This window comes from Vanellus vanellus (assembly GCF_965231255.1).
Source record: "Vanellus vanellus genome assembly, chromosome: 6".
Taxonomy (NCBI): domain Eukaryota; kingdom Metazoa; phylum Chordata; class Aves; order Charadriiformes; family Charadriidae; genus Vanellus; species Vanellus vanellus.
This window is the reverse complement of record NC_138911.1, coordinates 2041885-2063412: the sequence shown is the minus strand read 5'-3', so window position 1 is coordinate 2063412 and position 21528 is coordinate 2041885. Positions and strand designations below refer to the sequence as shown.

General features: G+C 42.4%; 2 protein-coding genes across 2 annotated transcripts; one reads left to right on the top strand and one right to left on the bottom strand.

Moving 5' to 3' along the window:
* Window positions 1-2818: 2818 nt before the first annotated feature.
* On the bottom strand, window positions 2819-8564 carry LOC309673299 (uncharacterized protein; the record flags this gene model as incomplete). The annotated part of the gene is made up of 3 exons (XM_082485040.1): window positions 2819-3765; window positions 5017-5054; window positions 7624-8564. The coding sequence occupies 3 exons, from the start codon at window positions 8562-8564 to the stop codon at window positions 2819-2821; spliced, it is 1926 nt and encodes a 641-aa protein (XP_082341166.1).
* A 10354-nt stretch (window positions 8565-18918) lies between these two features.
* Window positions 18919-20393, top strand: LOC309673587 (proto-oncogene Mas-like). The gene has a single exon (XM_082485405.1). The coding sequence runs from the start codon at window positions 18940-18942 to the stop codon at window positions 19888-19890; it is 951 nt and encodes a 316-aa protein (XP_082341531.1). The 5' UTR covers window positions 18919-18939; the 3' UTR covers window positions 19891-20393.
* The last annotated feature ends 1135 nt before the right edge of the window (window positions 20394-21528 follow it).

Sequence of the window (21528 nt, the reverse complement as noted above, 5' to 3'; positions counted from 1 at the left end):
CAGTGATGTTACTTGGTAAGAGATCTCCCAATCTTTCTCTCAACCCACAAGCTTTTTTATCTCCTTTTTTCCCCCTGCCCTGTTGCAGACAGTGAGTGAGAGACAGGTTGGGTGGACACCCAGCCACTAGCCAAGGCAAACCTGGCATGAACTTTAGAGATGGAGAGCTAGTCTCTGAAAGCATGCAATCTAGAAAAAGAAGTACAGTTACTGAATTTTGTGGCCATTTCTGCTACACCTTCAGGAGATGAAAGGAGTAACCTCTTCCAGTGAGGAAGAACTTGGAAATCTAGAAAGGAAATTTTGGTAACTACACATCTGGTTTTACCCTCTAACAGCAGGGAAGATAAACCTTCCTCTCTGTCAGTCATTGCTACTTTTTTCTCTTCCTATTCTGTCTGGAAATATGGAGAAATTATAAAAATTCTTTGTTCAAGTAGTGACATTTTACTTCTAATTTTACTAGCATCATAAATTAACAAGGACTTATTGCTGTTATTTCATCTCTATGTGTCATCAATTACCTTGAGGCAAATTAGTGAGTTGTCAACCATTTCAAGGACATCATGTTCTTCTGCCTCCCTTCCTAAAATATTTGGGCTAACAGAAGTTTTTAGGAAATTTATGCCTTGGCCACAGGCAGTCAATTTGCAGTGGAAGAGCATCACCCAGATTCTAGGGGCATTTCTGCTTTTCTTTACTGGGAACGGGTTAGGAAAATGTCAGCCAAATGATAACACTCTTATTAAGAAGATGAGGAATGTTTTCCATGTTCAGCTAGGAACTTGGTTGTATTTCAGTATGGAGAAATATTTAATTCTCATATTTGCACTGTGATACGTATCCCTTAGATAATACTAGTGTAATAGCTCCAGAGTACTGGCCAAAACATGAAAATCCGTTCAGTGTCTAAATAAAACTATGAAAACTATCCTGATAATTCCACTGCATTGTGGATTAGTCAGTGTCTATGGTCTTTGTGCTTGGATTGCTGCCCTGATAGACTATAAAGGTCACCTACAACATAAACTCAAGGTCTTGGAAAGGTGTTAGACAGCAGGGATCGTTTAAATGAAATTTATCCAAGCAAGAATAGCCATAATTTTAGGGTTATAGTACAGGAGGTTGGTTTTTTTTTTTTTGACCTGGGCATTAATTTGCATGTCTTACAGTTGTTGTCACTGGACAGCTTACATTATGAGTGTTTGAGGAACGAGGGGCAGGAGGGAAAACAAAACTGAAGCAGGTAGCGCATTCACCGGAAAGTATTAAATACATAAAAATAGTCACATTCAGATTCGCCATTGTAGGAAAGGTTTTAGCTATTAGCCTGGTGAGCTCTTGAGTCATGGTACCAACATTGAGCTGTAACAATAGTAATTATTAATACTGGAAATTGCACCGACAGGGGAAGGAGAGAAGATTCCCCTCTTGTTATCAGCATCAGCAAATGACCAAACTTGCACCTAGTACCAGCTTTTTAATAGCTAACTCATGGATTCAGCATGTGACAATGTGGCATTCATAACAAGGCATTTACCACAAGCAGAAAGGGAATGCCAATGGTATGATTGCTTCCAGCAGCAGGCAACAATCAATTTTGCAGACACTGTGGGCCACTGTTTCCCAGCTGAATGGGCTACAGAGTAGCTGCAGGTTGTCTGAAGGAAAATTCCCACTCTAGCTAATAGGATGGAAAACATTTTTAATATTTACATATTGGTATTTATTTGCTGGTGTTTCAGTACAATCTGCCATCTCTCCCTGTCACGCAGAGATCTAATATAACCTCCTATATCTCTCACGGACATGGCTGGAGCACCTCTGCTGTGAGGACAGGCTGAGAGAGTTGGGGTTGTTCAGCCTGGAGAAGAGAAGGCTCCTGGGAGACCTTATAGCCCCTTCCAGTCCCTAAAGGGGCTACAGGAAAGCTGGGGAGGGACATTTTACAAGGGCATGTAGCAATAGGACAAGGGGGAATGGCTTCAAATTGAAAGAGGGGAGATTTAGATTAGGTATTAGGAAGAAATTTTTCACTGTGAGGGCGGTGAGGCACTGGAACAGGTTGCCCAGAGGAGCTGTGGCTGCCCCATCCCTGGAGGTGTTCAAGGCCAGGTTGGACGGGGCTTGGAGCAACCTGGTCTAGTGGGAGGTGTCCCTGCCCAGGGCAGGGAGGTTGAACTCAATGATCATCAAGGTCCCTTCCAACCTAAACCATTCTATGATTCTATGATTCTATGATTCTATGATTCTATTTTACTACAAAATGAGTCATGTCCACCCAAAGGCTGCTGACTTTCCTCAGCAGCTTGTTCAGTTGTAGACATCTCATGTCAGCATGTCAATGTGTGTGAGATAAAAGCTGCCAGTACTGTGCTGTACTGAAAGGTTTGTTTACTCTTGGAAGCTTGGTACCACCATCACTCCTTTGTGCAGAAATGTAAGGAGATGCTACTCTCCAAAGCTTTTAGGACCTAGTAGGAAAGAACAAAGTCTCAAAATACTTGGTTTTTTCTCCTAATTCTGGGAGAAATGTAGACAGATACCCAAGATGCAGATATGAGGTGCCTGAAGGTAAATGCCACAATACCACCCCCAATGCTCAAGTTTGGTAGCTGACAATAACCGCACATCTTTCAGACTGACAGTTTCCAAAGGAGACGAGTTATGTAAAACCTTGAATTTTGTGTCAGCCCTATTCCGAATAGCTGTGCTAAAAACAGAGCAACATTACTGGAAAGTCTCTCCTGAACACTTCTCTTTCCCTCCCCATGGTTTCCTAAGCTCACATCATCTTACAAACATGTACTGTGTCGTTTCATTGCTCACTCTTCACTTTTCTCTTCCACAACTTTTTCATGGCATTTTTCACCTCTCCATTTCGGAGGGTGTAGATCAAGGGATTGAGCATAGGCGTGATGATGGTGTAGAATACAGATACCATCTTGTCAGCTGAGAAGGTGGTAGAAGGGCGCATGTAGATGAAAATACATGGCCCAAAGAACAGAACTACAACAGTGATGTGGGAAGTGCAGGTATAGAGTGCTTTGAGACGCCCTTCGGAAGAGCGTGTCCTCAAAGAAACCAAGATGACAGCATAGGACACCACAAGAACAACAAAACAGCTCAGGGAAATCACACCACTATTGGCAGCGACAGTGACACCAATGATGTAGGTGTCAGTGCAGGCCAGTTTCAGTAAAGGGTGAACATCACAGAAATAGTGGTCAATCTCATTGGGCCCACAAAACGGTAGCTGAATGGCCAGCAGGGTCTGCACCATGGAGTGTACAAAGCCTCCGACCCAAGAAGCTGCCACCAGCCAGCCACAGACATGCTTGTTCACAATATTTGTGTAATGAAGCGGCTTGCATATAGCAATGCAACGATCATAGGCCATCACTGTGAGAAGGAAGATCTCAGCGCACCCAAAGAAATGGCCTGCAAACAGTTGAGCTATGCAGCCCACAAAAGAGATGGTCTTCTTCTCAACAAGAAGGTCATAAATGAGTTTGGGAGCTGTGACAGTAGAGTAACTGACGTCTACAAATGACAAGTAGCTCAGGAAGAAGTACATGGGAGAGTTCAGCTGTTCACTTGTCTTTATAGTAATGATGATAAGCAGGTTTCCAAGAATGATAGCCACATAGAAGAGTAAGAATAACAAGAAGCACACTTTTGCTACTGTTTTATCTTGGGTCAGTCCATGGAGGATGAACTCTGTCACATTGTTTTCGTTCTCCATAGACACCACATAGACAGGACCTGAAGCAGAGAAAAGAGATGCCAGCTATGGCATTAGACATGCAACATTATCAGTACGTAAACATACCGACCACTGATATATTAAACATTAAGCATATTTCCCTTGCTGACTTTTTGGGACAGTTTCCATTTAAATTCAATGCTCCCCTCAAGGAATAACAGGTAATATCCAAATCAGAATGTATTATTGACATATATCATAACAAACTCAGACTATTTATTTGAGGAGTGTAGTAAAAATAATATCCTCAAGAATCCTAGTTCTCACCTTTGCATCTTTAAAAAAGAAGACTAATTACCAGGTCCCCCCACTTTTGCCCTATAATGTTGACTTGGAAATAAAAGTTGACGAAAAGAGCTATAATTCAAGACTCAACACTTTGATCACGGCCTGAGGAAGGTCCTTGTGCAAGCAGTGATTGTACTTTCCTTTTCAATCCTCTAAAGGAATGCCACAGAACCACTCCTTATTATCACTTTGACTGTGATAGACCTGAATAAGTTCAGTCACAGAAAGAGCTGGCAAACGTTTCCTTGGACCGCCTTTCTTACAGTACATGAACAAACTAATCTGGAGCTAATTTGCATAAACAGTGCATTAGCAGGGGTTTGTATACCTCATCCAGGTCCTGGACTTAGTGTGGAACACCTCATAAATACACCTGTAGTGACAGTAGGGAAATGAATGCACTGCTAGTAACAAACACCATGAATTCACCTTTGTGGCATTCCCATGCAGTACACAAGTATCACTAGTGTTCAATTTGTACATGAAGATAGACGTGGCAAAGGCGTAATAATCTTGTCTGTGATATCAGCAAACCCTTTGGGGGCTGAATTTTATTTGACAATCACAGGACACTCAGCTCTTTCTCCTGAGCTCTCTGCCTCACTTACTGGCTACTCCCCAACAAGGGCAGCAGAAGAAAGGCTCCTTAGTGTCTCCATCCCTCTCTCCATGCCCCTCCATGAGCAGAGGGAAAGCACTGTTGGGAATTCCAAAGTGTGTGTCATGACCATTGTTGCCTGACGTGTACAGCTCAGATAATGTAAGACTGAGCACATAGGAAGCGCCGTCATCAGCTCCAAAGTCCTCTCTAACACTGACAATGTCCTTTTGACAGATCTTTATGGTAACAGCACATAACTGGGAAAAAAAGGCAAACAAGATGCCAACTAAAACAAAGGCTGAAAAAATGTGTAGTTGAGTTTTTTCTAATTCATAAAATGGACCTCACAAAAGTCACTCACCAGAAATGCCTGTTTTCGAAGGTAGGATTTCAATCACGCTTGAACAGAACAAAGGAAAAATATCAGAAAACTTACACAGTTCATATTTGCCAGTCTCTGAGAGTTCGCTTGCTATTGCTCCTCTGATCACTTCCTCTGACCATTTTAGGTGGTTTCATCAGAATGTCTCAGCTGCAAGGTGCTGCCTAGATGTTGTGAACGCAGTCCATACCTCCGCCAATTCTGAAACCTACAGCAGCTTGAAAAGAACAGCCTGACTGTCTGCCTGCATTTCTCATTCTGCGAAAAGCAACTTCCAAGAGCACCTTCAAGAACAATTACCTCTCACAAGATGGGGAAATTGTAGCAGAAATATTTAAAGTAAATCACACAGCAGATGCACAAGAGTATCAGGAGTAATGAGATCCCAGAGGCATACAAAGTTCTTGTCAGAAATCATCAGTGGATAAGGAGCTACAAATTGTACTTGGAATATCTCTTAGGGTAGTCTCTGGAGAGTCATGTTGGAGTGTGGTCATCCAAACGGCCACACTGTGCATGGGTTTGCTTGATTACTTGCTTGTTTGCCGGCTGGCTTTTTACTGCTGTCCAGATAAATAGACTTAATTTACTACTGGACATGTATTTCTTCTGGAAGAATTTCTGGTTCAAATAAACATCCCACCTGGCCATTTGCAAGATTTATATTCACCTTAACTTTGCAATCAAATGTTTTTGAAGTAATGTGTTTTACATAGGACATTTATATAAATTCTCCTTTCTGTCCTAAGCTAATATTTCTCATACGTGTTCTTATTTCTTGTTTACTTGTTCTTACCATTGCCTGTTGACAGCACGAAAGAAATATCACAACTGTGCTATAGACTGTTAACCCTTAGACATATGCTGAACAAATTTGAAACAAGAAGTAAACAAGGAAGTTACTTCAAAAATTTAGAAAGGTTTGTGGTTAGTCCTCACTGCTTATCAGGTATTTTTGCTGAGACAATGCAAAATACAGAAACAACTCTTTACCCCAAGTATTAAGTTCCTATAAGAATTTTTGCTGAAGTGTAGAGGAGCCTAATGTTGTTTTCAGGAATACCTTCCATAAGCTATGGCCCAATACTTGCCCAGCAGCATCCAGAAGTGAGACATCCAGAAAAAAAAAGGGTGTTCACCCCCAAAGCATTAAAAAAAATCTATTTGTAATATATATATATAATTTTGTGTATATACATAAAAAGTTTTAAGCTCTAGCTTGGGCTGAGAACACCATATAACCTTGAAGCCTATTAAAGTCATGTTGAGGTAACACAGGTGCAGGTGCTTATAGGGAATGTAAATGAAGAAATAAAAGTGCTCCAATTACTTTTGGACAGCACCAAGCAGTTCTTTTCCTTCCTTACTCAGCTGATTTGGTAGTTTTCTGCTTGCAAGGTAAGGGGTAGGGTCTCTTTTCTCATTTTGGCTCCTCAGGTGGAGACCATGAGCTGCTACAGCTTCTCACGCTATGACAGCTTTGACTGCCACTGCACTGGTTTGGTCTTTCATCCTCATGTTTTTTCTCTTCCCTCTTGCAATAGTAGGTGTAGCAGCTGTTCCCATGGAAAACATGCTTCTTCCCTTGCATGAGTGTGAAAATGTGCTCTGGTGGGTTAGGAGTTGTCTTGCATACTAGAATAGTTCCTAAACAATTCTTTCTTTTTTTTTTTTTTTTCCATTGACACATGAAATTGTGCCTCCAAATGCCTTTTTTGGTGATTCCTTCTTTCCTTACACTCAGCAAGGTGACTTTCATTAGATCTATGATTCTGTATTAGTCTAAACATTAAAATAAAAACCTGACCAGAGCTGAAGGACGGAGGGGATGGCTGGGAGGATGGCATCAATGATAGGTGAAGTAGATAGAATTATAGAATTTTAGAATTATAGAAAAATTTGGGTTGGAAGGAACCTTTGGAGATCATCTAGCCCAACCGCCCCTGCCGCGGGCAGGGACACCTTCCACTAGATCAGGTTCCTCAAAGCCCCATTCAGCCTGAATTTGAACACTGCAGAAAGGATTTGTTGCACTGGCAGGAGAAGGGGAGAAGCTTCCTCTCCTGTTACCTGCATTAGCAAATGACCCAACTAGAACCTAATATCAGGTTTTTATTTGCTAACCCATGGATTCAAGATACCACAATATGGTTCTCATTAAAAGGCATTTACTGCAAGCAGAAAGGGCACTCTGTTTCCAGCAGCAGGTGACCACAGTCCTCTCTTTCCTGGCTGAATGGTTTACAGAGCAGATGGAGTTCATCCAAAAGTTTATACCCGAGTCATGGGATGTTCTACCTGGACAACATTTTCAGTATTTTTGATAGTATTTATTTAAACACTGGTGTGCTCAGGAACCCCAGGCCTGGGCCTGCGCTAGTTGACAAGAGCCTAGAAAGGGAATGCCTGCTTGTCACAGAGTTTACAACGTCTTTCAAATCAAAAGATGAACCCTCAGTATCTTCCTAATTACAACAGAAGCTAACAGCAAGCTCTTCTTTAAAAGGCAGTTCTTGGGGAATTTTCACAAAAGAGATCATGTGCTTGATTTTCTCTGACCCTTTGGAAAAGTCACCACAGCTCTACACTTTTCCATTTTCACTTACCACTTTTCTACTCCACAATCTTCTCATGGCACTCTTCACCTCTCCATTTCTTAGTGTGTAGATGAGTGGGTTCAGCATGGGGGTGATGACAGTGTAAAACACTGCGACGCTCTTGTCCTCTGACAGATTGCTGGATGGACGTATGTAGACGAACGTGCATGGCCCGAAGAACAGAATCACCACAGTGATGTGGGACCCACAGGTGGAGAGGGCCTTGTACCGCCCTTCAGATGTTTGACTTTTCAAGGAAGCCAGGATGACAATGTAGGACATGACCAGTATGAAGAAACAGCTCAGAGCTATCATTCCGCTGTTGGCAACGACAATGATGCCCACAGCGTAGGTGTTGGTACAGGCCAGTTGTAGTAGGGGGTGGACATCACAGAAGTAGTGGTCAATTTTGTTAGGGCCACAGAAAGGGAGCTGAGTGGTTACAAGAGTCTGAACTATAGAGTGCAGGAAGCCTCCTACCCACGAGCCGATGACCATCCAGCCACAGACACGCCTCGTCATGAGTGTGGTGTAGTGGAGAGGTCTGCAGATGGCAACGTAGCGATCATAGGCCATCACAGTGAGGATGAAGATCTCTGTGCAGCCAAAGAAATGTACCCCAAAGAGCTGTGCTATGCAACCTACAAAGGAGATGGTTTTATTTTCAACAAGGAAGTCAGCAATCATTTTGGGAGCTGTGACGGAAGAGTAACAGATATCTACAAAGGACAGGTAGCACAGGAAGAAATACATGGGGGAGTTCAGACGTTGACTGCTAATTACAGTGATAACAATGAGCAGATTTCCTGCCAAAATAATCACATAGAAGAACAGGAACATCACAAAACATATTTTCTGCACCCCTTGATTCTCTGAGAGGCCCAGAAGAATGAATTCCTTCACACTGCTTGTATTCTCCACGTTAATCATCTGGGCGGTGGTATGCAACATACAGCCTAGGCACATGGAAAAATAAAGACAAATGATTCATCAGGTTTTTTCATTATTAATAATGAACTCTTTAGGAGAAGTGCATACAGATTAAGAAATATATAGGATGAGCATTAAGTCTATGAAGTGGGGTTTTTGTTGTTTTTGTTACTTCCCCCTTTAGGTATTTAATCATCCTTGCATGAGACTTCAGCCATGGCTGTTACCGCACTGAGACAGGTGCACTCTGTGATATGTCCCTCCATCCTGGTGCTCCAGGATTTTGAAGGGCTGGATCTATGGCTGGTGTACTAAGAAGGCGGCCAGAGTGTTCACCTCGAGCACTGCAGGAGCTACAGATGTTTAAAAGCATGTTTGTTCTCAGTGTAGACAAAGTCCATGATAAGAATCTTTGTAAAACCAGTGGTTTTAAGAACACCTAGATGTATTCCTTGGAACACTGGTTTATTTTATAAGTAAAAATTATCTTTGAATTGTTTTTCAGAGAAAATGAAATGAAACCACTCACAGAGAAAAAAAGAATCTCTTGTGTATATATACATTTTGAAACAAATTTGCAGCTTCATGGTTCTGAACAATGAGTTCTGGGGGAATGATCTATCATGGTGAAAACAGCAAACAATTTCACATATGACTTACTCTAGTATTTAGCTTGCTCTAATCTCAGCAATGCTCCTTTGAGAGGAAGGAAGAATGAAAGGATCTTTTTAGATCTTCTGTCCCAGCATCGTATGAATTCCACTTTATACTGATTTGTGCTACACTCAAGGGATATTCTCGAGGGTTAATTTCTGTTTAGTGAAGCCAATCTAGTTGGTGGACAAAGTCTCTCTATACGCAGAACAACTAAACTAAGGTCCTTTACAGAACCCTTTCTATTTCCATCGATTAAGAGAAACCTAAGTAAATTAACATCACTAGGGTAAAGTTAACTTCAGAGAATAATCCTTCTTGTCCCCTGAAAGTAGCTCAGAGCTTTCCACAATGCCATCCTCATTTTTTTCTGTGCTATGCCTGAACTCCTTATCTCTAGTTGTTTCTACACCTCTACAGTTTCTCTTTCCAGACATGGTCCCATTCTAGTGTGAATGTGGGGCTTCTTTGGTTTGGCCTGTTCCAGCCAAAGCCCCCGGAGCAGTACTTATTAGTAGTAAGTAAACGATCTACATCTTTAAAAAGACTTAGTCTTTAACATTACCAACTTGTCATTATGCACCCAGATACCAGAGTTGCTTTGGTCAAAGAAGCCTGGAAACCACTAGATTAAACTCTTTACAGAGTTTGACCAAAAATAAGCACCTTTTAGAAACAGTTTATCAGCTGTATGGGATTCATCCCAGTATCAAAACATCCCCAGTCAACTGCAGTTAAAAATCGCCATTGCAAGTCCTGCCCAATGAAAACACAAGCAGTTCTCCCTGTTTCTGCAGGCGATCTGAGCAGATCTGTGAAATGATTCAGCTAATTCCAATTACCTAGCAACTATTTAAAATTACAGCAAAATCAGAAACTGGTTAAGCATCCGCAGGAAGCATTGAAATGGAGAAAAACCAAAATTGCTTTCAAACCCACGAAGTAAAGCCAAGACCGGAAGTTGGGAAAGTTAGGGACTTTCACTGAGCTGACAGCTGTATTAACAGTAGGTAACAGATATTCAAGAAGGAGGGTAAAATCTACATAGATAATTCATTTTCTGATATATCTCCAAGAAAAAAAGATCACAGTCATAGAATCATGGAATGGTTTAGGTTGGAAGGGACCTTGAAGATCATCTAGCTCCAGCCCCCCTGCCCTGGGCAGAGATACCTTCTTACCTCCCACTAGACCAGGTTGCTCCAAGCCCTGTCCAACCCAGCCTTGAACACCTCCAGGGATGGGGCAGCCACAGCTTCTCTGGGCAACCTGTTCCAGTGCCTCACCGCCCTCACAGTGAAAAATTTCTTCCTAATACCTAATCTAAATCTCCCCTCTTTCAGTTTGAAGCCATTCCCCCTCATCCTATCACTACATGCACTTCTAAAAAGTCCCTCTCCAGCTTTCTTGTAGGTGCCCTTCAGATATTGGAAGGCCACTATGAGTTTTCCCCAGAGCCTTCTCTTCTCCAGTCTGAACAACCCCAATTCTCTCAGCCTGTCCTCACAGGAGAGGTGTTCCACCCCTCTGATCATCTTCATGGCCTCCTCTGGACCTGCTCCAAAGGAAGTACATTTTACAATATATTTATCTGCCTCATTCCATCTCATTGACTTGTGACATGCAGGCACCTATATCTGAGCCAGTCATATGCACTCCTTTTTCTGCCTTTGTAGGGCAATTCATGACCAGCCTAAGGTGTCTACTTAAAGATGTGATGAATTACATGCTGGACGTGCTCGTTTCTTTCTGTTGACCCTGAGAGGATGACTAGAACGACTAATTCAGTAGAGGATTCCCACAAGTTATGTCTTACTTCTACAAGTATCTTTTCACAGAGAGACTATATAATGCAATGAGTTGCAAAATAAAATAAATACAATGTGAACTGCTAACATTTCAAAAAGGATGAGAAATTGCAAACATTCTTTCCTAAAATCTCAGGTGATTAATGGGAAACAAAATAACAAAATCATCTGATCTGGGGACTACAGAACTAGCTCTGTGCATGTTCCAGCCATAGACGGTTGATAACTTTAGTGAAAATTCCTTTTTGTCTTTTCACATTTGTTCAAGAAGAAGCACAAGAAAAGAGGGAAGGAAATCAGAAAAAGAAAAGAGGAAAGGAAATCAGAAAAAGAGAAGAAGAAAGGAAACGAAAATAGAAAAGAGAGAATCCGGTGAACCTGGAAAACTTACCTCCTCTAAGTTTGGAGATCTAATTTTTTGAGTAAAGGCTGTATGATTTTATCTCCTCAACACCTGCCTTCCCTTGTAGGAATGCGTTAGAGCACAGTCTTTAAAGAACACAGAACAGCTTCTGGAAAGCTTCCAACACTTTTACCGTATAATCCCATCTAATTTAATTTCTTGCTTTTCTGTAACACAAGTGTATCTTGGTATTTTTTTGCCTATGTGAGAACTGCTTTGATGAGCTGTCTGGATAGCGTGGTCTGCCCTGTGTGCACCAAATGATGCATTCACAACCCAGCAGCAGAAAGAAGGCTGAGAAGAAAACTGTTTAAGTAGCACTCGGTAACCCTCTCCAAGGAAATCTCCCACCTGAAGGGCTCTTGGGGCTGGAGGAGGGAGGTGTGGAGGCTTAATGAAAGGAAGGCATGAAAGGAAGGGGTAAGGGAGGAGAAATTAACTCTGTCCTTACTGAAAAGTTCAAGCAAGCATATATTAAAGAAATAGGCATGGTGATAGTGATATTATAAAAGCATTTCAGGATTTCTCAAGTAGAAATAACAGCCAATGGATTAGCTGGATATTAAACTGCACAAGCATGTGCAGCAACCTAGTCCAGTTAACCTTTTCCAGAGTCCTTCCTTAAGCCGTACTTTATGGTTTTCCCAAGTGTAGAGGCCAATTAATCCCACTGCTTTTGCTTTAAAGCATTGTGAGTAACCAAATCAAAAAACCAGTACTGCACATCTTTGTGTATTCCAAAAATGAAAACACCTAAACCACTAATCTTTGTTTCAAAAAAGTCTGAGAGATTTCTAGTAGTGAGATAGGAGCCATGCTTGGCGGGTGGTAAAGAGTTACCTGTCACAGTCGGCTTTTACAGGGCAGGTTAGGCACACTTCTCTCAGTAGTGGTTATGCTCAAGTTAAGTTTTCACAGAGACAGAAGATGGACTGGGTTGCCTCTTGATGACCCTTCAAGTCCTATTTTGCGTGAAATTTCGTCACTGGCAATCCAGTGATTAAAGCCTCTTGCAAGAACTTGTGTGCTCTTGCAAGAACTTGTATGCTCTTGCAAAGGTCAGCAAATTACAGAGTAAGTAAAAAAAAATCCTTCTTTTACAAATGGAGAAACTGAGGGAGGAAATCAGCTTTTTTATGCCTATGGAAGTCAGCTGAGTTGAATCTTTGTCACTCTCAGCTCTCGTCTGAAAAGAAATCGTTCTCTCCAGAAAATGACTCACCTGATCTACCTCAGGCCTGATTTTAGGATGGGATTAGGTCTGAAATAGACATCTAGATTTTGAACACAATTACTTAGGGCAGACAAAAGCTGTGTCCAAAGAGTTACAGTCAATGGCTCAATGTCCAAGTAGAAACCAGCAACGAGAGATGTCCCTCAAGGCTCTGTAGTGGGACCAATACTATTTAATATCTTCATTGTTGATATAGACAGTGGGATCAAGTGCACCCTCAGCAAGTTTGCAGATGACACCAAGCTGAATGGTGCAGTTGATACGTTTGAGGGAAGGGATGCCATCCAGAGGACTTTTACAGGCTTGAGGAGTGGGCTCATGAGAACTTCATGAGGTTCAGCGAGGCCAAGTGCAAGGTCATGCACCTGCGTCAGGACAATCCTATCAGTACTGACTAGGGGATCAAGGTATTGAGAGCAGCCCTGCAAACAAGGACTTGGGGATACTGGTGGATGAAAAATTGAACACGAGCCAGCAATGTGCACTTGCAGCCCAGAAAGCCAACCGTATCCTGGGCTCCATAAAAAGAAGTGTGAGCAGCAGATCAAGGGAGGTGATTGTCCCTGTCTGCTCCACTCTGGTGAGATCCCATCTGGAGTACTGTGTCCAGCTCTGGGGTCCTCAGTACAAGGCAGACATGGACCTGTTAGAGTGGGTCCAGAGAAGGGCCACAAAGATGATCCAAGGGCTGGAACACCTCTCCTATGAAGAAGGCTAACAAGAGAAGGCTCCTTAAGACCTTCTTGTGGCCTTTCAGTGTATAAGGAGGCTCGTAAGAAAGACAGACAGGCTTTTCAACAAGGCCTGTAGTGACAGGACAAGGGGCAACAGTTTTAAACTGAAAGAATAGATTTAGATTGGACATAAGGAAGAAATTAGATTGGACGCAAGGAAGAAATGATGACTGTGGTGAGCCCCTGGCCCAGGTTGCTCAGAGAAGCTGTGGCTGCCCCATCCCCGGAGGTGTTCAAGGCCAGGTTGAATGGGGCTTTGAGCAACCTGATCTAGTGAAAGATGTCCCTGCCCATGGCAGGGGGGTTGGACTAGATGAAATTTAAAGGTCCCTTCCAACCCAAACCATCTTATGATTCTAAGCAATCTTGCTGTCAAGAAGAACCTCATCTTTCTTAACTTTAAACTTCTGCAGCCAAAGGTAAATCTATGAAATGAAACACAATAAAGCAAACTGATATGCCAATTCATGCATCAGTTCAACTGAAACTCATCACTGCTCTGAAGTGTACTGTGTATTTTTAGCTTCTGACTTATGGGTGTCAATAAATAAATAGTTTCATGCATTGCCCGTTACTTTGTTTTGTTGGCATTTCTTGAAGTTCAAAATGGCCCAATAACAACCAAGGTAATCTAACCATCTCCTGACACAGAATGACAGCGACCCTTCCAGTGAAAATGAAAATCCCCAAATTAAAGAGGAGGTTAAATACTGCTCTGGGTGAAAATAGTCCTCTAACTTAAACATCATCGTAGAGTGTAGCCTGGAGTCCTGGCCAGGTTAATAAGGGTTAACAGCACGCACTATAGGAAACAGAGTATTGGGTAAGAAAGTAAAAACAATCTTACAATCTTTGGGAAAGGAAGAGGAACAACAAATGACAGAAGAAGCTAAAGATGAACCATCGGGTATCTGGCCTGATAAATTAATTTGGGCCAAATCTGCCAGTTTCTGTACCTACTTACACAAATGGCAGCAATTTGGCTAGCATCATACTCATGTCCTTTTCTTTCTGTAGCCAAACGGACTAGCAGAAGTGACTTAATACACAAGCCCAAATCAAGAGTTGCCGGTGTCTCCTGTTGCACAATTGTTCCCTCTAAGAATATGCTTGCTGCCAGGAAAGGAGAAAGGTGTTTTCTCCCTTTTCACTCCACTTACTTTGGCACGTGGATCTAGACACCATGGTAGTGGTAGCTCATGAACATGGGGGACTGTGTATGGTGAGAAGATGAGGGAGGTGTTGTGGGTGGGTAGTGAATGCTGGCAAGGGGCTGTCTTGATAGAGACGTGAGGTGGTGAAGAGGTGTGAATTTGATGGTGGGCAGGATGGGGCTGAGACACTGCTTGAGGGAAAGTTTTGAAACTGGAAATGGAAGGCACAAGGCTGGAGGCTGTCTTGAGGGATTTTGTGAAATCGGAAATGCCTGAGGTGTGGTGAAGGACTGTGCTGAAAGACAGAGTGAAGTGGCAGGTAATACTGTGGGGTGTGAAATTGCATTGAAAACGCTCCTGACATCAGAAGCGGGCAGTGGGTATTGAAGGCAGCACAAGCAGAGGCTGGGCAATCTTATCTGCTGAGGTGTGGTAAGGCTATGGAGTTTGGATGGACCCTCTTCCAGGAAAGGTTGTGTGAAGCAGCAGGGACTAAGCAGGGTGGTAACTTGTGTTGGGAGAGGCTGTGGGTCAGAAGAGGACACTCTGTGGTGATGGGTGTGTTTAGGCAAGTTTGGTAGGGACAACAGGCCCTTGGGGTATGAGAAGTTGTGCTGAGGGATGTTGTGAAATCATCGGCAGGCGTTATGGAAGAGGACTGACAATTTCTCAATCTATGTGGCCCTGAGCAGCAGTAAGGCATCCTCTTCAAGGTCTGTGAAACTGGAGCACCTCAGGGACATGAGTGGGAAACAAAGCATCGGTGCAAGAGGCAAGGTATAATTTTGTACAGACAGTTCTTGGTTTCTTCGTATTGTGAGACTGGCTGAAGAAGGGAGAAGTAGTAACATGACAGTGACAGGTTCTGTACACAGAGGGAAGGGGGAAGTAGTTCACTAAGTGACCACACACAACAAAATAGTTATTTCCCCAAGAGAGTGATTGGCTAGCTGTCAGATGTCACGTCGATAAGACGGTGGCTTTTTAAGCACTGTTGAACTAGCCCAGCACTACAGTAGGACACAAGGATTTTATCTGGACCGTATGTCACAGAACTCAGGTGACAATTTTACCCAGCAGATCCATACCAGGCAGCTGCTGCAAATCAGTCACTGAAGTTCCAAGGAGCCCACAAAAAGGTGAGAAATTCCTAGATGATATCTTTGCCATTGCACTCTGTCTAATGCTTTCTGTCATGCTTTTGGAGAGACGGTGAGGGGAAGGGAGGAGGAAAAAAATGGAGGAAAGGAGATGCAACATCTTCTCCTGCTGGTTAGAAATTGGCTATAGGTAAGCAAATGGCTTGATCATTTTCAAGATAAGGAGAACTTCATTCTGGGGACCCTTTTCCATGAACAAGTGCTATTAAATTGCTCTAAATACACCTCTGTAGTACAAGATACCATTATTCATAGACCTAGGATTAGCAGTTTTAGTCTTAAATGATCACTTGACATTAGCCAAGAAAATGCAACATCATAACTTTGTGTCCATAATCTAAAATGTCTCTGTGGTGTCAAGGTTGTTCAGACTGACATCTGCCACAAGAACTACATGGTACTTATCATGCAAATCACAGGCAGGATGTTTAATCTCAAGAGAGAAGAAGATCACCTAGCCTCAGTCTGCTGCTGTTTGATGCAAGCTTTCATTAATCAGTTTCGTTAAGGAAGTAGACTCACATCTTGAACGTGTCTTGGAGACACGAATGTGTCTTGGAGACAAGAAGAAATCAGTCTTTCCAAGGTCATAAATAAATATATGAGAACTGTGAGTGTCTTTTTCAGTATTCTTTTCCATGGTCTACAGAAGTCAAGAGAAGGATTCCTTCACTTCCATTACAGTGGAAGGCAAAATTATTGATATTTTGTCATTTTTCCACAAAGCGTCCATTAGAGCCATGTCAGTACCTGGCAGTCCTTATGCATATATGATCAATGGGACAGGGTGATGTCATTTAACATTAGGAAATATGCTTGACGAGCTTTTGGTAAACAACTAATCACCTGTCATTCCCTGAATGCCCATTGGAGAGAGACACACTTCTGGAAGACGGGGTCAACTGCCTTCTGGAGATGACTGCTGCAGGGAGGTAGAATACCTGCATTCCTAAAACAGGCATGTGGTCAGAAGGCTGGAGCGGGCTTAGACAGAGCTTAAGTGACACTCAAATGTTCATGTCCTCTTCAAGTCAGTCGGAAATTTGCTTCAGATAGCTTGTGGCAGAGGGTAGTGTTGCACTGGGTCTTCTAAAGGCTAGGAAACCATTTAACCACTGAGTCTTCCTTTCTCCTCACATCAGACTTGGTTCACAGCATTAGAGGCTGCTTCAACTGCTTTCTACTGTGAATCAAGTACTGTGATCATTTGCTGCCACCCCAAAACAGGTAGCGAGGAAGTGAACAAAGACATAAGGCTGTATCTTTTCAATTTGCTTGCTACAGATGTTTAGGGAAGAGGCAGCCTTGCTGGTGATGTTGGTCAGGCAGTATGCTGCCCTCCCCAGATAAGGAAAGAGAAGGTGAGTTTGAACTCAGGGGTGTTCCTGTTTTGAAACTGTGCTACAACAGAGATTCTGTGCATTCTGAAGGAGATGATGGTTTTTGTTTTCCATAGTTCCTTTCAGTATGTACTGAAATTCTTTCTTTAGACACCAGTGGTCTCTGAAGTCTTAACACTAGAAGCACTCAAGGTCCCATACCAGCTGAGGATGGAATCATCCAGCTTCCTATATAAGAGTATGGTGCAGTGCCAGAAGTTCTCTGGTTTTGGTCAACCCTACAGGTTTCACATCCTACAAGCCTTGGTGAAGTTAAGGGTGGAATTCACCTCAGCTAATTTCAGCAGTCCACACACTAATCCTCTTGCTGAAGCTGTCACTCTGCAACGTATCTGCAGTCCACAAAGATGGGTAGGTGACTGCACACCTACTGAAGACAGCTATCTTAGGATAAAATACATTGCCGTTGGTGGTGCTCATAAACCTCCGTTAATTCAAATGGCAACTTTAAAGGCAATGATAAATGAGATGTTTGCATTTTTAATGGTGGAAGCCAGATTTAACGGTCCCAGCTGGATTCCCAACCAAGCACTGCTGGCCTACGTGCCTTCCACAGACTAATGCAGCAAGATTGTCTCCTCTGCTCCAGGCCATCAGCTGGCCAAGGAAATTACCTGCATCAGGCATTTATCTTGCCTCTATCCATGCAGCACTAAAGATAGTGTGTCTGGGGTGCAGACATGAAACAAAAATGATTCAATCCGTCACATTTAGCTTGTTTATGGAAGTCTATCTCCATGTATGCTGCAGCGTTTTACAAAGAGAGAACAGACTATTCATGCTGGTTAGACTGTTCAATGATTCACATCTTCCTAGCTCTCCCCATTTTGGCTTGTTCCTCTCTTTTTAACTATCTCCCACTGTCTTTCAAGACACTACCTTCCCACGCAAAATTAATAGCTGGTGGGGAGAGAGGAAATGTTTCACGCTGTTTGACCTCATCAGGCAAAAAAACCAGGTGTGAAATCTCTTTTTTTACTTTTTTTTTTTCCAAGGTTCTCATTCAGATCCCAGTATCATGGGGGAAGAAGCAGGGTGAGCTGCCTCGAGGAATGGGGTGAAATAATTATTTGAGCCATAATTCCCATGTCCTGTGAGGGTTGGACATTTTGTCCCACACATGGTTCTTACAGTTCCTCTCTGAGAAGGAAGTTATTAAGGTCTGACTCTATTAGACTGAATTGTTTATTGTCTGTGTACATAGGGCTCAAGAGAATAAACCAACCACATGAAACTAACCCTTTATTAAAATAGAAATCAGTCATCAACATAAAAAACTACCAGCTATTTTGAGTAATCTCTACCATGTTTTCTGAGCTTATGCATGGGACAGAACTCGATCAGCTTTCACGCTGATTAAACTTATATGCTGATTGCCTAGAACTTTCACACACTTTTGACAAGATTTGTCTCACCTAATCCTAGCTACATGAAGCAAAGACAATTATCCCAGAGTTGTTAACACTGGGTTCTCTTTTTATTCAGACAAGATTCAGACATGATTAATCTAAACTATAAATGCTTGTTAAGATGTTTGTTCCCAATACTGACTGCAAAAAGGAACCTCAAGAAATTAATTTTAAAAAGGGAGAAATGCACTGCAATCTAACTTTCCCTACGTTTTGTATAGAATTTGGCCTTAGATAGAGTGCTTTGAACAGCGCTCCAAGCTCTGAGTGCAACCACGGCAATCCCTCCCTAAATCAAGCTCTGGCTACGAAGAGCTGGAACAAATCCAGAAACACCACCAGGTCACCATGAGGCAAAGTCACACCAGAGTTACCACCTCTCTCCTCTCTGCTTACAGGTCTATCTGAAATCACCCATTATGAGTACTACAGCGATCTTCCTTCCAACTGCAACTAGCCAGGCTCATGGGACTAATCAGACCGGGGCTGTGGGAAAGACAGAGGCATCATATGCTGTCCTCAAGTTCATGGAGAGCTTCTGCCTCATCAGTGCTGCCTGTGGGATGGTGGGAAATGGCATGGTCATTTGGTACCTTGGCTTCCGCATCCGGAGAAACCACTTCACTGTCTACATCCTGAACCTGGCCGTTGCCGACTTTGGGTATCTCCTCTGCATCGCCATTGAGACAGTTCAGTACTTGATGCAATTCAATGTGGGGGTGCAGTTTGGAATATTCCTCTTCCTGGATCTTTTCATGTATGGGACCGGCTTGTATCTCCTGACCGCCATCAGCATTGAGAGGTGCCTTTCTGTGCTTTGTCCAATCTGGTGCCGAAGCCACCGCCCAAAGCTCTTGTCCGGCATCATCTCCGGCCTGCTCTGGGGTCTCTCCCTGCTGCTGAACATGCTTGGGTATGTTTTGTGTACAGTTCGCCCCTCTGCCAAGAGCTGCCACCTCCTGCTCATCACCATCGGAGCCTTGGACTTCCTCTTCTGCACGCCCCTCATGCTGGTCTTCAGCCTGACCCTCTTCCTTAGAGTCAAGTGCAGCTCCCAACACCTCCGAACAGGCCGACTCTTCACCGTCATCATGCTCACCATCCTCTTCTTCCTCATTTTCGCTGTGCCTTTGAGTGTCCTGATTCTCTTTGACTTCTTGGGCTACAAATTTCTCTACTCCCCGGAGATCGGCTTTGTTCTGTCCTGTGTGAATAGCAGTCTCAATCCTGTCATTTACTTCCTTGTGGGAAGCTACAGGGATAGGAGAATCAAGTTCACCCTCAGGCTGGCATTCCAGAGGGCCTTTGAAGATTCAGCAGATGACAAAGATGAACGGGAAACCCGTGACACAATAACTATGTCCTCCTAATACTCTGCTGTGCCTAACACAGTAACACTGGTCTGGAGCTGAGGGACAGTAGTTTACAGGATTGAAGAACTCTGAGGTATTGGGGAAGGTTTATCTCACCTAACCTTCAGTATCTTCATTATAGGTCTCTACACTTTAGCTAGTTATTTTAAGTTCCAACTGTGGTCACTGAAAACACATAAAGATCTGGATCACAGAATTTATCTGACCTGTATTAGGACCACAATGAAAGTGCTTATTTCTTTTCAGCGGTCATTAAATTATTTCAATTTGATAAGGTGAAATGTCTTGGTGTCTGCATTTCATCAAAGGGATCCCACTCAGAATTTGCAGCTCACTCAATAAATCTCTGTATTTTAGAGCACATCAATATCAAACTCATAATTTCTAAGTCCTTTTTTACTCGGATCTCTGAAGATGAGGTGGGAACCAATCCTCTTGTTGAAATGAGTCATGAAATTCCTGGAAGAAGAGTCTATCTATCTTATTATTTCTTCCTTTAAGATGGACAGGTGATAAGAAACATGGCTTCTAACATCTCCTCTGCCAATAGAAATACATTCAAGAATAGGGGAGAAGTAAGAAATAGAAGAAAGGTAAATCAATACCACAATTTGCAACAAATTATTCTCTAGACCCAATCCCTGGAGATGCAAGATGTGAATATTTGAAATGTTGTACCATCAGACTATATAACATTTGCTCTTTTAACCTGAATTGATAGAAAAGGGCAACACTGGTAATTTTCTTTGAGAAACCAAACAGATTTCCTCCTCATGCCTTCACCTGAAAATATTTTCCTAAAGGGAAGCTGCATTCTTCTATTGTCTATTATGTTTTTTTTCTGTTCATTTGTCCTTTTATAATTTTGAAATACACCACTTAAAAAAATAGTGGTTTATCCTAATGTCTGTAGTTGCTTTTTGCTTCCTGTTTACAGTTCCTGAAAGCTGACGTTTGAGTTCCATTTCTACTATTCTTTAATTTTTAATGCTATTGTTCTGCAATGTACATATAGTTGATTCAGATTAGGTCTATGTCATCAATTATTTTTAGTAAGGGGGGTTTTTTCTAACTTCTACTGATGAGAGGAAGAGAGCATCCATTTATTAAAAAACATGTTTAAAATGTTTTCCTTTTAATATCTGTAATGATTTTATCATTGGGAGAACCGAAACCTTTCTGTTATTATTAAAAATGTCAAAAGCCTTTTTTTTAAAAGGAAAACAAGTTGTATTTAAAAACATTATTGTGCTCAGAAGAAGCCATCAGCTGATAAAAACATACAGAATATAAACTGTGAAAAACCTTCCATCCTGGCAGCTTGTCCTTAAACATACCCACCATGAAGACACACAGCATTTAATGTGAACACATTTTACACATCACATGATCGTGAACACTTTACATCCAACCTTGGACACAGGTGGTGCCTGCGTATAAACCACCATCATAGACACCCTCAATCATCCATAGTAAAAGACAAGCATTCTCAGGGGTGGCATCTGCCAGATATTTACAGTGTATCTCCTGTGGTCCAAAAGAAGTCAGTGATAGGATCTGCAAGGAGATGGGGATGATTTTCAGGCTCCTAGACCCTGAATTAACACCAAGATAGTCAGCCCAGCCTGCCAGGGA

Coding starts and splice junctions, on each gene's coding strand:
- LOC309673587 (XM_082485405.1), top strand. CDS start 18,940: ATGAGTACTACAGCGATCTTCCTTCCAACTGCAACTAGCCAGGCTCAT.